This window comes from Myotis brandtii, unplaced genomic scaffold, assembly GCF_000412655.1.
Source record: "Myotis brandtii unplaced genomic scaffold, ASM41265v1 scaffold112, whole genome shotgun sequence".
NCBI classification, from domain to species: Eukaryota; Metazoa; Chordata; class Mammalia; order Chiroptera; family Vespertilionidae; genus Myotis; species Myotis brandtii.
In genome coordinates this window covers 3465817-3481545 of record NW_005353838.1, presented here as the reverse complement: position 1 = coordinate 3481545, position 15729 = coordinate 3465817, and the positions used below count along the sequence as shown (strand labels likewise).

Sequence of the window (15729 nt, the reverse complement as noted above, 5' to 3'; positions counted from 1 at the left end):
TAGGTTAATTATATAAATAAAGCACTGTACATTCAAACAATGGACTAACATGTAGCTTTTAGAATGTTAATATTTAGTGATGTGCAAAGAGATTTATATTTGAAAGTTAATTATAACCGTATATATACAACACTCACTCTACATACATTTTTATTAGAAAGATGCTCTGGGGATGGGATTGTTTTCTTCTTTTCATTTGTATGGTAGAACTTTTCTTTCTTTTTTATTTTTATTTTTTATATATTTTTATTGATTTCAGAGAGGAAAGGAGAACCAAACTGGGTGGTCTAACTTTTCTACAAAAAACACAATAAAGTTGTTTTTGTTGGGAGAAAAAAAAAATAAGGCCTGGCCAGGGTGGCATAGTGGTTGAGCATCGACCTATGAACCAGGAGGTCAGGATTCGATTCTGGTCAAGGACACATGCCCAGGTTGTGGGCTCAATCCCCAGTGAGGGGTGTGCAGGAGGCAGCTGATCAATGATTCCCTCTCATCACTGATGTTCTTTCCCTTCCTCTCTGAAGTCAATACAAAATTTTTTTAAAAGAATAAAATATAAAAAAATCAGAAACCCTATGGTGTGGGACAAAAGTAGGTTTAAGTTGTGAGTACATGAAAGTTTATTCCTGTATTATTGTTTATTAATTATTGTATTACTTTCCATATAAACAACTGTAAACCTACTTTTCTACCACCCTGTATACACATAATAGAGTACTATGCAGCTGCAAAAAAAGAATGAGAAAGGACAGGTTCATATCTATGAACTGATATGGAGTGATTTCCAGGACATACTGTTAAGTGAAAAGAGCAAAATATTATAAAAATACCTACTGCACAAGAAAAAAAGGGAAAATAAGAAAATATATATATGTATCTGTGTTTATGTTTGCAGAAAGAAATATAGGAAGATAAACCAGAAACTAATGAGATTGGTTATTAGCATGGATAGCTGGATATGGGGTGAAAAAATGGGAATGGAGTGAAGAGTCAGGTGAGAGTGATACCTCAAGGGAATTTTTATTTTGACATTTGGAATCATGTTAATGTTTTATAAACTTTAAAAAAGAAAAAAAAACCCCACAAAACAAAACAACATGGGGAGAGGAAGAACTAAAGGAAATGTCATCAGAAACAAATGATCCTACCATGTTTTGAGTCATAAAATTCACACCAAAAAATACTAATCCAAGTAACTTTTAAACATGGCATTTTAACTACATACTCTATGTCTAAAGAAAAAGTAGCTATACATAAATAGTGAACTCTAGTTAATAGGTTATTTTCAGTGATATAGGACGACAAATTTTTTTTTTTTTTTTAGGATTCTGCAAGTGAGTAGAAATTCTGAAGATAAATAGAAGCCAGGTGTTTCACTGTTGAAGAAGAGAGTTACAAATATGGAATGAAAAAACACTATAATACACATGGTGCTGAAGGACTTAGTTCTTCTCAGAGCAGGAGAGTTTAAGGCTCTTGAAAGGGAGAGCAAATCTGTTCCCATAGGACATGATAAAAATATACATTGCTGACAAGAGCTCTGGTCACAATTTTTTTATAGTCAGAATTACAAAACATCAGCAGTAGTAGCTTTGGGGGTTACAAATATATTTTAGTGAGTAGGCAAATTCATATATACAGAATCTTAATGAGGACCGATTTTATTTTACTTTTTGCAATTACATAATTTATGGATACTCTACGTAAATATCCTATTCCTTGTTAAATATGCCCTCTAGACCAGCCAATATGACTCAGTGGTTGAGAATTGACCCATGAACCAGGAGGTCACAGTTCGATTCCTGATCAGGGCACATGCTGGTCGGCACATGCCCGGGTTGGGGCCTCAATCCCCAGTGTGGGTGTGCAGGAGGCAGCTGATCGATGATTATCTCTCATCATTGATGTTTCTCTCTCTCTCCCTCCCCTCTCCCTTCCTGCCTGAAATCAATATTTATTTAAAAAGAAAATAAAGCCCTAACCGGTTTGGCTCAGTGGATAGAGTGTCGGCCTGTGGACTGAAGGGTCCCAGGTTCGATTCTGGTCAAGGGCATGTACCTTGGTTGCGGGCACATCCCCAGTAGGGGGCGTGCAGGAGGCAGCTGATTGATGTTTCTCTCTCATCGATGTTTCTAACTCTCTATCCCTCTCTGCAAAAAAATCAATAAAAAATATTTTTAAAAAATAATAAAATAAAAAAAAATATAGTTTTTAAAAATATATATGCTCACTAAATTTACCACCTAAAGATAACCCTTTCCTTAATCAATTATTACTGAAATGACTGCAAATATGGTTCTTTTTCTACTGCATCATTCCTTTTACATTGAGTTGACATTTTACTAAGGAACAGCTTTTGTGTTTCCCATTATTCACTCATTTTTTCTATCTATGGACTCCTGGAATTGTTTTATTTGACAATCCAATACTTTTTGATGGTCAAATTGTCCTAATATGGCCAGTGGAAACACCACCCCTTCAAACTGCCTCCTGTCTTCTTGACAAGTTTTTCATCATTTAAAAACTTTAGTAGTACAATTCAACTCCCCCTTTAATAATATTCCCTTCTTCAACAATTCCTTGTTCTCCCTTCTTTAAAAATGCCCATCCCTTAATGGCCCCTCCTCTACTTATTAGGGATCAAGGGCAGGTACACAGAAAAATGACACACCAAGAGAATGTTTTCAGCTATCAGATCATAAATACTTACATGAAAAACTGAGAACCATTTGTATCCTTCCCTCTGTTGGCCATTGACAAGAGAAATTCTTTGTTGTGTTTAACAGCAAAACTCTCATCTACAGAAAAGCAAAGTTTTCAGTTACATTACTTATAAACTACCCCCCAAAATTATTTCCACTTCTCTTCATGTCTTATGTCCATGTCATGTGCTCTTTAGTACCAGAAAAATTTAAGTAAAAGTCAGGTTAAAAGAAGAATCAAATATTAAGCAATTTCCTTCCCCATCTTTTTAAAGTTTCTTTTTAAAACCTCACCAGAGGATATGTTTAATGATTTTAGAGAGGAAGGTACAGAGAAATATGATGAGACAGAAATATTGATCAGTAGCCTCCTGTATGTATGTATGCCCTGACCGAGGATGGAACCTACAACCCAGACAAATGCCCTGACCGGGAATCAAACCCGTAAGCTTTTCGTGTATGGGATCACACTCCAACCAATCAAGCCACCCAGCTGGGGCTCTTCATCTTTTTAGATTAAAATATTTCTAATTTTCAATCCCTTGCTATAAACTCCAATTAGTCTATCAACCCCCTTTCTTTCCATTTACACTTGTCCTTTGTTTTTTTGAAAAAGGCAAATTTCTTTGTTTAAACAAAAAAATGAAACTTTCCTAAAAAGCAAGAGAAGAATCCAGATAGAATTTTTTATATTGCCCCCCCTTTAAGAATTGAAAATAAGGAATGCTTCACAAATTTGTGCATTATCCTTGTGCAGCAACCATGCTAATCTTCTCTGTATTAATCCAATTTTAGTATCTGTGCTGCCAACGCCATACTATTTATTTTACTTCTGAACACAAAGGGTACATATTATTCTGAGCATAAAGAGGTACTCTTTAACTTAATCTCTGCCACAGCATCACTTACTGCAAAGAGCAGCTTGCCTTCCAATCTTGCATTAGAATGAAAATTAAGCAAGTGAAATTTATTTATTTTTTTAAAATTTTTATTGATTTTTTACAGAGAAGAAGGGAGAAAGATAGAGAGTTAGAAACATCGATGAGAGAGAAACATCGATGAAAGAGAAACATTGATCAGCTGCCTCCTGCACACCTCCTACTGGGGATGTACCCGCAACCAAGGTACATGCCCTTGACCGGAATTGAACCTGGGACCTTTCAGTCTGCAGGCCGACACTCTATCCACTGAGCCAAACCGGTTAGGGCAAGCAAGTGAAATTTAAACAAAATTCACTGAATACCAAAGGTGAAAGATGGATAACATGAAATATTTCCCCATTCACATGTTCATAGTCTTTCAAATGATCTTCACATCAATAAAAAATTCTAGCGAGACAACTCAATTCTGGGAAAAACGTTATAGCTAAATTTTGGAATATCAAGGAGAGTTTAAAAAATTTTTCACAGAAAAATGAACCCAAAATTTGGATATTGTTACTAAGAAATACTGCTGAATCACCTTTAATAAAGGTTAAGATCATTCAATATCCATTTATGGTAAAGACTCTCAACAGCCCTGACCGGTTTGGCTCAGTGGATAGAGCGTCGGCCTGCGGACTGAAGGGTCCCAGGTTCGATTCCAGTCAAGGGCATGTACCTTGGTTGTGGGCACATCCCCAGTGGAGGGTGTGCAGGAGGCAGCTGATCGATGTTTCTCTCATTGATGTTTCTAACTCTCTATCCCTCTCCCTTCCTCTCTGTAAAAAATCAATAAAATATATTTTAAAAAAAATAACAACAAAGTGGGTACAGAGAGAATATGCCTCAATATAATAAATGCCATATGTAACAAACCCACAGCTATGGGACACTAAAGGTAAAAAGCTGAAAGTTTTTGCTCTAAGATCAGAATGAGCTAAGGATGACCACTCTTGCTACTTTTTTAAACAGTAGAGGCCCAGTGCACGAATTCTAGCACTGGTGTGGTCCCTTGGCCTGGCCTGCACCCTCTCGCAATCTGGAACCCCTTGGGAGATGTCAGGGAGCCGGTTTCGGCCCAATTCCTGCAGGCCAGGCCGAGGGACCCCACTGGTGCATGATCGGGGCCAGGGAGGGACCGCAGGAGGGCTCCAGGGTGTGTCTGACTGTCTCACCCACTCCCCATCAGCCGGACCCCAGCAGCAAGCTAAGACCCCAGTCAGAGCGTCTGCCCCTGGTGGTCAGTGCACATAATAATAGTGACTAGTCCAAAGATCAAATGAACAGTCGGATATTTAGCATATTAGGCTCGGACATCCCTCTCACAATCTGGGACCACTGGCTCCTAACCTCTCGCCTGCCTGTCTACCTGATCGCCCCTAACCACTCTGCCTGCCTGCCTCATCTCCCCTAACCGCCTCTGCTCGCCTGCCTGCCTCAATGCCCCTAACCGCCTCTGTGTTGGCCCTGGCCACTGCAGCTTCGTCCGGAAGGATATCCAGAATGATGTCCGGAAGGTTGTTCGGCTGTCCAGTCTAATTAGCATATTACTCTTTTTTTATTATAGATCATTGAAATCCTTTAAATAATATGATATATGAATGTCCTAGACCAAAAACAAAAATTCTATCTCTATAAAAAGTCTTTAATTTAAAAAAGTACATATTTATTGATTTTTAGAGAGTATTGTGCTGCCAAAGCCATACTATTTATTTTACTTCTGAGCTGCCAAGGAAGTAAAGGAAGAGGGAGAAAGAGAAACATCAATGTGAGAGCAGAACATTAGTTGGCTGCCTCCTGCATGCTACCTACTGGGGATAGAACCTGAAACCTGGGCTTGTGCCCTGATTAGGAATTGAACTAGCAACCTTTTGGTGCATGGTACAATGCCCAACCAACTGAGCCACACTGGCCAGGGCATATATTATAAAATTTTTCACACGAAAATTTATCTAACAACAACAACAACAAAAATTACCTCCAGAGTAATTGAAGGTAGATGGATATTAGTACAGTATACACTGTTTAATAGAGAAAAACAAGTGCATAAAATAGAAACCATTAAAAACACAATTTAAAAGTAAACATTTTTACCTTCAAAAAATCCTCCATAAATAGATTCCCCTCCTCGTCCATTTCCTAGGGATGAAAAACATGGATTCTTAGAACTCTCAAGACAGTAATCTCTTTGAAGGTGCTACCTAACCAAAATGCTTCTTAGAAAGTTAGTGCTTGAATGACTTTCAATAATATTCATAAGTTCATAGCAAATCGTAAAGTCAATACTGACAAGATCCCAAATTACTTTCTTTCCCTTATGATACAATAGTAAGAATATGACAAAATCTATTAAGATAAGGGACACACAAACACAATGGTCAATTCTAATGATGATTATACAGGTTTTTCAACAGAAATTACTGACCTTTTTGAAAGTGTCTTTAAAATAGAATTTTGATGTTTTTATAATAAAAAAGTAAAGTTAAAAACTATATGGTAGGTAAGGATTACTAGCTGTGACGAAACCAAACACATACACTGATAGGTTACTAACTGAGGAATACAGTATTTTGTTTTTTTATCAAGAAGCAAATTTCTGAAATTAATTCATGCATCAAAGGTGAAATTATTTCCTGTGCTTCCTTCTTTTAACTTATTTCTATGAATAATTCTAATTGACAGGGCAAAAAAATAAAACTGAAGATTTGAGATCTATGATATTTAACAAGGAATATATTTTTTTTGTGGGAATCAAAGTCTTACCTTCACTGAAGTCACCACCCTGAACCATAAAATCTTTGACAACTCTGTGAAAGAGACAACTCTTATAATGCAATGGCTTCTGAGTTGATTTCCCTGTTCCCTTTTCACCTATAAAAAAAGAAAAATTAGTAGGCCATTTAGTAGAAAGAAAATCAAGGAAGTAGTATTAAAGCATAATTAATGATGAAAGCTTTCACCTGTGAAACAAATAATATAGGTTTTTTTAAACTACTGAATTTTCACTCGCTCAGGAACTTTTTTAAAAATTCATTTAAAAAATCCTAAAGAGTGCTGAAATGTAGAAATCAATGTCAAATAAAAGCCATTACAACTAATAATTCTAAGAATTAATTTAACACAATGCTGCATAATTTGCATGTTAAGAGTAAAGAGTAATATGCATAAAGAAATCTAAAATTTGTTTAAATAAAAATGGGACTACTGTTAGGGAAATTGAAAATATCCACAAACCTGTACAAAGACAACGGAAGTTCTCGCATGTTTTGGGACACACATCAGAAAATAATTCAAAGACAACTCTTCCAGCTAAAAAAAAAAAAGTAGTTGGTTTAAACTTCCTTACGAATTTAAAATATTAAATACTCATTTACAAATGTTAAATAAGAACATTAATCTTCTTACCTGGTTGATTATTAATGGCGATGTCAAAAAAACATCGAGGACGTTGAACCTTTATTCCCATGGCTCCAATATTTCAATCTATGAGTAAAATACAGTTTTCAGACAAAGATTTTTTCATAAATCTCTGTAAAAAATATTCTGTGGAGCATAAACTAGAAATGTAGTTTGAAATTTATTTTGATATTTACTTCCATGGCATAAAACATATAGATTCTTTTCTTTTAGAGATTAGATTGCATTTTATGAGGCACACAAAAAGACAAGGAAAAAAAGGCTTAGCCCTGGACAATGTGGTTCAGTTGGAAAGTCCTCCTGTGCACAGAAGAGTCTCGGGTTGGATTCCCCGTCAGGGTATATATAGGAGGCAACCAATTGATGTTTCTCTCTCTCTCTCTCTCTCTCTCTCTCTCTCTCTCTCTGAGGAATTAAAAAAATCTCTCTCTCTCTCTCTCTCTCTCTCTCATTAGAAACATAAAAAAAGAAAAGGCTTAACCATTATACAATACTAAAGGCCTGGTGCAAGAAATTCGTGCACAGGTAGGGACCCTAGGCCTGGCCCATACTCAGGGCCGATCAGGTTCCCTGCCTCCCCACCTCCTCCTTCCCTCTCCACCTCACATTGCCACCACCATGAGGTTCCCCCGGCCTCCCTGCCTCCTCCTTCCCTTGCTCCCTCAGCTCCCCGCTGCTGCTGCTGTTTGCCCGCCATGTTCCGCACCGCCCCTTGGTGGTCAGCGCACGTCATAGCGAGCGATCAAACTGCCGTTCTCCCGGTTGAACTACCGAGGGGACACATTGCATATATATATCTATGTAATTTCTATTTTAACAACCAAATATAGATTGCCACCCCAAACAGAAAATTGTATTAAGTCTGTATGACTAGTGAACTCAACAGGCAAATTACCTTTAAATAGAGAAAAATCAAGGACAAAATCATTCAATCCTTTCAGCCCTGAAAAACAAAAAGAGAGTTTTGATTAAAATGGTGGTTTTAGAAAGAAAACATGCAAATCTCTAAAAAACACAGCAAAACAAACATAAATCATCAAGGAAGAAAGGGGGATAATTGAATAACAGTAATATGATTGATTTATATTTTGAATAAAAGCACATTAAGCCATACAGTGCCCTGTATGAGGATATGTTCTGATCATGAGCAATAGCATTTATTGATATGCTAGTGTAGACACAAAAAATCAGAAACATCAATAATGAGAGAATTGATTGGCATGCCCCACACAAGGATTGAGAACTGACAGGGAACCAAACAGTGACCTCCTGGTACATGGGTTGACACTCAATCACAATGGCCTGGTGATTGCAGAGATCTTTTAAAAGAATAATTCCCAATACAGTATCTACTCCTCTGGAAACAAAATGCAAAACTCTTAAGGTTTCATGCTTTAAACTGGTTTATACCATAAACCAGTAAAATTCAACTACTAAGAATCTACTGTATGAGACTACCCTAAATTTAGAAAGCCTTCATGTATAAAGTTGGCCATCTTAGTGCTCATTTTAGTAACATATAACCAATTTTCTGAAAATTGGTTAAATTACAGTTCCTAGTTAAATAAAATAAATAATTTGGGAAATGCTCATAATTTGTTAAAAATAATCAACATATAACAGTAAATGTAATATAATTATAATCATATACACTACTCCTATCAACCAAGTCAAAGACTTACAAAAAGAAAAAAATGATTGAAAGGAAATAATCATTACTGTGTTTCAGCAATTTTCAACTAGTGTGCAACAAGAGGCACACTGTGTACTGCAAGAAATGTTTAAAACATGCAAGACCTGACTATTTACTAGTAGTCACAGGAACTGACCTCCTTTTCCCTTGGATTGTCAAATAAAAAAAATGACAACAGCCAATACCACAATAGCCGTCTAGTGTGAATAAATCAAAATTATAACAATTTTTTTGGTCAGATAGGCAAAAAACATGTTTGGTGTGCCAAAGAATTTTAGTAATTAGTTTATGTGTGCCACAGAATGAAAAAAATTAAAAATCGCTTATTTGATTGTAAGACTGGAGACAGTTTTTGTCTCACTGTACTTCTTTTCTACTTTTAAGAAACACAATTGCTATTATAAAGAACATATTAATAAAAAAGAAAATGTATATATAATCTCCGAAGAATATATAGAATGCACACATCTGGGAGGGCTATTATATTCAGGTTATGCTACATAAGGATACTTTTCATAGATATAGATTAAAAAATAATAAATATGCCTTAATTCAAGAAAGATGAAAGATAGTAAATTATCATTAAAAGCACTACACAAATCATGAGAACATAAATGCTGTAATATTAAAAGCTAATGAAGAACAATAGTGACATAATAGATGGTTCAACACTATGTCTCTAACATTATTCAAACCAGATTTTATCTAATCAGAAATAGGACAGTATTTCCTCTATGAACTCCTGATATTACTCAAATAATATCCAAAATCAAACACAAGACAAACATCTGGTCAATTTTCCTTTTTTTTCAAGAAAAAGTAGAGAGAAAATAATTCAGGGAAAAATCAAGCCTATGCAATTTTCAGTAAAATAGATGAATTTCCTAAGAATGGTAAATAATGAAATCTTTTAGTGTAGCAGTCTACAGATGTTGTTTGCTGCAAATTTGTTTAATCTCAATGAGTTACAGCTATTTCTATAAAATCGATAGAAAACAAATATATCTAGCCTCATTCCTGTATAGCAATTATAAGTCTCTCCCATTAGATGAGGTGCATGTTTCAGTTAGACCTAGTTTCCACTATTGCCTATTAGCTGTTACCATTTATTATGTACTTGACCTCATGCACTCACCTCACCTGCCCCACCCCTTCAGAAATTTGAACTTGATATTTAATTTCATCTACTTTATTCATAATAAAAATAATTTAAAATAAGATAACCAAGTTAATAAGCTTACCAAAAAAAAAAAATCACACAAAAACTGCATAAAATCCTGGCTCTTAGCTGTAACTTTATTTTATTCTTTATAGTAATTTCATCTTTATTTTTATTTACTTTTTATAAATGTATGTTTATTGATTTCAGAGAGGAAGAAGGAGAGATAGAAACATCAATGATGAGAGAGAATCATCGATCAACTGCTTCCTGCATGCCTCACATTGAGGATCGAGCCCACAACCCAGGCATGTGCCCTGACTGGGAATCAAACCATGACCTTCTGGTTCATGGTTCAACAGTCAACCACTGAGTCACACCGGTGGGACAAGCTGTAACTTTTAATATTTTTTCATATATACTTCTACTTTTTTCTTAGCAGAGAGAATCACATGTTGATTTAAATGTTTATCAAAAATATCATAGTTACTTTTGTACATGAATAGACGTTATAATATTTTAAAATATAAGTGCTAGAATTATAAAGTTCTACAACAAATATGCATATTTCATAAAAATATCAGAGGTAACAATTCATATATAAAAAGTTAAATCTGCCCTGCCCAGTTTGGCTCAGTGGACAGAGCGTCGGCCTGCGGTCTAAAGGGTCCCGGGTTCGATTCTGGTCAAGGGCATGTACCTTGGTTGCGGGCACATCCCCAGTGGGGGGTGTGCAGGAGGCAGCTGATCGATGTCTCTCTCATCAATGTTTCTAACTCTCTATCCCTCTCCCTTCCTGTTAAAAATCAATAAAACATGTTTAAAAAATAAAGTTAAATCTTGTAAGTTCATACATAAAGTAATTTCCATATTCACCCAAAAGTAACATGAAGGATGGGGGGTGGGGTGGAACAAGCATATGGGCAATTAATTATTAAAATATATGGTAAAGGACAAGGTATTTGTAATTAGGCAATAAAAAATACAGTAACTTTATTACATTCAAAGAATTATTCACACAGTATGAGGGAATCAGCATATTACTGAATCTTGAAAAAGTAGATAGTAAATTCTTTTAAACTGTTAATAGTAAGATGATAGCAGGTTTTGGCCCTTTCTGAATCCCTTGGTTAATTCCCAAGTGCCCTTAAAGATTCAGCATAGCCAGAGTACACTCTGGGAGTTTCACCCTGACTCTCAAAAGCTTAAGTGACCCTCTTTTGTTTAATCTTACTTTATCGTAAATTGCTCTGTAAGTCCTCGAACTGAGAACCTATATATCTTCAAAGCAATGACTAGCCCAGCACTATATTATCAAATAAAAACAATACTAGTTAATCAAGGCATAACTGGAACTAGACTCTTCTATTAAAACCCAGTGCCTTGGCCCTAGCCAGTTTTTCTCAGTGGTGGGAGTATCAGCCCACAGACTGAAGGGTGCCAGGTTCCATTCTGGTCAAGGGCACCTGTCGATCCCAGGTCCTGGTCAGCCATGTGCAGGAAGCAACCAATCAGTATGTTTCTCTCTGTCTTTACCTCCCCTCCCTTCTGCTTTCTCTTAAAAAACAATGAAAGAAAATATCCTCAGGTTAGGATTAACAAACACAACAAAAAACCCAGTGCCTTTCCTCCTGTAAGTACTGCTTCTCACATAGTTTATTGCCAATATGTATCTGTAGTCAGAAATTTTCCCAGAGCCTACCAGTAACCATCCTCTCAGCCTGTTTCACAACTGAAACAACCTATTTCCTAGATCTGCCTACTGCATTCTATGTCCCCCAAAAATGTATACACACTTTAACAGCTAATAGCTCAATTTTGAAAATGAAATGTATTTTAAGTAAACACTACCTTTATAATTATTCAAAGTGTGTGTATACATTTTTGGGGGGACACCATGTTTTTTTTAATAAAAGTGTTCCTTTCCTTTCTTCCTCCTCCTCTCACTTTCTTCCAACTGAATCCACTATAAGAGGGAGCATATTCAGTTCAGAACCAAGATACAAGGATGGGAAGTTCTCATCTGCTTAAGTTTAATGAACAGGTAACAATTTATATACAAGATTTTCACCTCTAAGCATAATCATACTAAGTTTAATTAAAATTACAGTGGATCTTGAAGATTACTTTCAAAGAATGCAATTTAACATTCACATCAGCCTCTTTACACTAACCCTAATGTAGTTCCCAGAGAACAAATGAGAAATGAAAATGAACTGCTTAAAAAACATTTAAATACACTATTATGTGCCAGATTACTAATGAATTAAGTACAACTTAACTTTCTGAGGTGTCAGGAAAGGCGACTATGCTCTTCCACATAGTGCCCCTTCCCTTAATGTCGCTAACAGTTACAAACCATTATGCTAGAAGCACAATTTAACAGTATATAGACATTTCCTAAATTCTTAAATCCTTTAGAAAATGTAAAACCTGTAATGTTGCCAACTTCAGTGTTAAATAAGAAAATTATACACTTAAAAAAATTTAGCCTCCCCTGAGGACATATTTTATTGATTTTTAGAGAGTGAGAGAGACAGACAGACAGACAGACAGACAGACATCAATGTGAGAGAGAAACATGGATGGGCTGCCTCCTGACCAGGAGTTGGAACCTACAATCTAGGTATGTGCCTTGATTCAGAATCGAACCCAAAACCTTTCGGTATACTCCAACCAACCTAACCACTCAGCTAGGGCAAGATACACTTTTTACACATATAATCCAAGAGTCATAAAAATATAGTTACAACTGTGTTAGTGCTGAACTGAAATCTCTGCTCATACTAATTGGGAAATCTCTGCTCATATTCTTAATATTGTACCTGTAATTATCTAAGTTCTTGTAACAATAAATTTATTTCAATGTCTCCAGAGTTAACCTACGCCATCCTATCAACATTATTCAATCCAGTAATTCCTATATAAAGAACTACAAAACTCCTGAAGTTTGAAGGAACTTTAGAAATAATCTTGTCCAATCTTCTGATTTTATAGATTGAGAAGACTAGAGAGCTGAAGTGACTGGCTCAAGGTCACAAGTGGGAAAAAAACAAGTTTCCTGATTAAGTACTCTATAGCTTCTCTGTGGAAACCAGTTTATTTACAAATATTCTAGGTAATGGCTCATTTAACTTTCCAGCATACTGACCATAATGCAATGAATTATGACTAAATTTTAAGATAAAGTTTTACATAATTAACATGGCTTAATATATAAACAAACAGGTTTTTCATTTGTTTTAAAAATCAATTCAAAAATAAATGGAACAACAAATCAAAGTTCCTCTCAAGTCAATAAATAAAAATTTTTACAAATCAGAGTTAAAGCCCCAGCTAGTTTGGCTCAGAGGATAGAGTGTCGGCCTATGGACTGAAGGGTCCTGGGTTCGATTCCAATCAAGGACACATGCCCGGGTTTCCAGCTCGCCCCAGTAGGGGGTGTGCAAGAGGCAGCCAATCAATGATTCTCTCATCATTGATGTTTCTCTCTCTCTACCTCTCCCTTCCTCTCTGAAATCAATAAAAATATATACATATTTTTAAAAAATCAGTCAAGGAATCATTCATGTTTTAAAAATAACCATTTTAAGCCATAGCCAGTTTTGCTCAATGGATAGAGCCTCAGCCTGTGGACCAAAGGGTTCCAGGTTCGATTCCAATCAAGGGCATGGACCTTGGTTGCAAGATCCTACCCAGTCCGGGCCCTGGTCTGGGCTCGTGCAGCAGGCAACCAATCGATGTGTTTCTCTCACATCGATGTTTCCCTCTGTCTTTCCCTCTCTCTTCCACTCTCCTAAAAATTAATGGAAAAATATCCTCGGGAGAGGATTAACATAAATAAATAAATAAATAAATAAATAGCCCAAGTTAAAAAAATTTTAATATCAAAAATTGATGTCTACATTTATAAGTATGATTTAGTTCTATTTCAGAAGGAGATTGCTGCTTATTTTAAGCCACCACTCAAACTAAAAGAGCAGATTTCTTGTCTGCACTAAAAGTTTCAACAGTTTTCTTGAGTATTCATTATACTTGCTTGTAGCAAATGTCAAGATGCAAGATTTGCCCTGCAGAAATAAAAACACATTGAGTCCTTATTAGGACCATATATGCATTAACATGTAAATGGCAAAACCACTGACATGTAAATCAAATGAAAACTGAAACTTGGTGCTAATATTAAAGCCGGGGTGGGAGGGTTGGTGGGGGGGAGTGCCATGCCACATGGCAGCAGAAAATTTGCAACAAACTCTTCAATCACTTGCGTCAATTATCTATGGATTCCCAAGTAAAACACCTTGGTACATTAGAATACTAAAAACATAATACATTATATTTCTGTTGAAATACCTATTAGTAAAATAATAAGGAAAAAACATCAACACATATTTCTTTAAAATAGCAACATTGAAAGAATTATAGATGGAGTCCTAATAGCTAACAGAACTAGTTCACTTTATTATGAATAGCTACCAATTTCCCTTTAATTAAAGAATGAACGCTGCCTGACAGAAAAATCTAATTTAAAATATACAAAAGGGCAAAGACCTTACTTTGAGGCTATGGATAATGCAAGACCACATTTAAAAGCACCACAAACTAAGGCCTTTAGTAAGTCCCAATAAATGCAATGTATGCTCTTCACTGGTACAAGAACTACCGAGTTCTTACTTAAAGCCAATTTTACATAGAATTTTAACAAACCTAAATATTTATTTCTGAAGCCCAGTTTCATGATAGTCTAAAATAAAAAATATCGTTTACAGATGAAGAAACAGGTTCAGAAAGATGGTTGAGCCAGCCCTGGCTGGAAAGCTCAGTTGGTTGAGTGTCCTCAGGATGGCCAAGGTAGTGGCTTCTCTTCCCCGTCAGGGCACATACAAGAATCAACCAATGAACAAGTGGAACAACAAACTAATGTTTCTGTCTCTCCCTTCCTTTCTCTCTAAAATAAAATAAAAAATAAAATTAAATGGTTGAGCCAAAAACAAATCAGTATTTTCTAACCTAAGAAGTTTGCAAGCTTGCACCCTCCTGACAACAGAGGAAGGCCGACCCTGACAACAGCCTGCAACCACCAACCCCCCACCCCCGAAAAAAAACGTAAAAAGCAAACACAATTCAAAAAAAAAAAAAAAGCACGGGATCCTACAAAACAAGACCCTTACGATCCCATGGCACCAATGATACTGAATCATAAAGAAAACATTAAAAAATGTAAAGTGAACTCTTTAAAACTTGTTATAAAAATAATCCCATCTCAAATGGTTAAAATAATATAAAGGGGGGGGGTGCTAAAATGGGTAAATTTTCTGATACATAACAAATATTAATCAGAGAAGGGGCTATTATAGATATCTGTGCCTTTTCTGGATTTTATGGCACAATTTCCAAAAATGTTCACACACTCACACACACACCATCATCCTTCCGAACCGGTAAATTACTGGCCATTCTTTGCCAAATGAAAATACATACACACACACGCACATGCTCCCCCTCTCTGGTTCTAGCTAATTAAAGTTAACGTACCCCCCAAATTTCCAAAAACATTTAATTATTCCTTGGAAGTATTTGTGATCATTTTTTTTTTTTTGCAAAAACTAGATCCTGCACAGAAAGTACTGTTATGAGAAGACACTGCACAAAATGGTGCTTTTATCACATTTTCCGAACGCCTGGGAACTCTCCGCTCCTGCAGACCTCGATGTCGCTCCTTTCCGAGGAGCCGAGGACACACACTGGCCCGCGAAGGCAGACGGAGCCCAGGAGCCGTCCCCTCTCCCGAGAGGCCTGCGCCGCTCGCGGCCGTGGGAGAACCTGGAGCTGCGCCGG

The 15729-nt window shown here is 36.3% G+C and overlaps 1 protein-coding gene across 3 annotated transcripts in view; it reads right to left on the bottom strand.

Annotated features, from left to right (window-relative positions):
• Positions 1-15729, bottom strand: part of PPIG (peptidylprolyl isomerase G (cyclophilin G)) — a 46661-nt gene that overhangs the window by 30252 nt on the left and 680 nt on the right. The window contains exons 2-8 of one of the 3 annotated variants that reach the window (XM_014545557.1): positions 7935-7982; positions 7746-7806; positions 7028-7105; positions 6857-6931; positions 6386-6493; positions 5717-5761; positions 2711-2798 (exon numbers count right to left, since the gene is read on the bottom strand). In XM_014545557.1, coding sequence (XP_014401043.1) covers positions 2711-2798; positions 5717-5761; positions 6386-6493; positions 6857-6931; positions 7028-7088 — 377 coding nt within the window. In that variant the 5' untranslated portion in view covers positions 7089-7105; positions 7746-7806; positions 7935-7982. Of the gene's footprint in view, positions 1-2710; positions 2799-5716; positions 5762-6385; positions 6494-6856; positions 6932-7027; positions 7108-7745; positions 7807-7934; positions 7983-15729 lie in introns of all 3 variants that reach the window. The other 2 variants (XM_014545562.1, XM_014545555.1) reach the window with 2 other exon arrangements.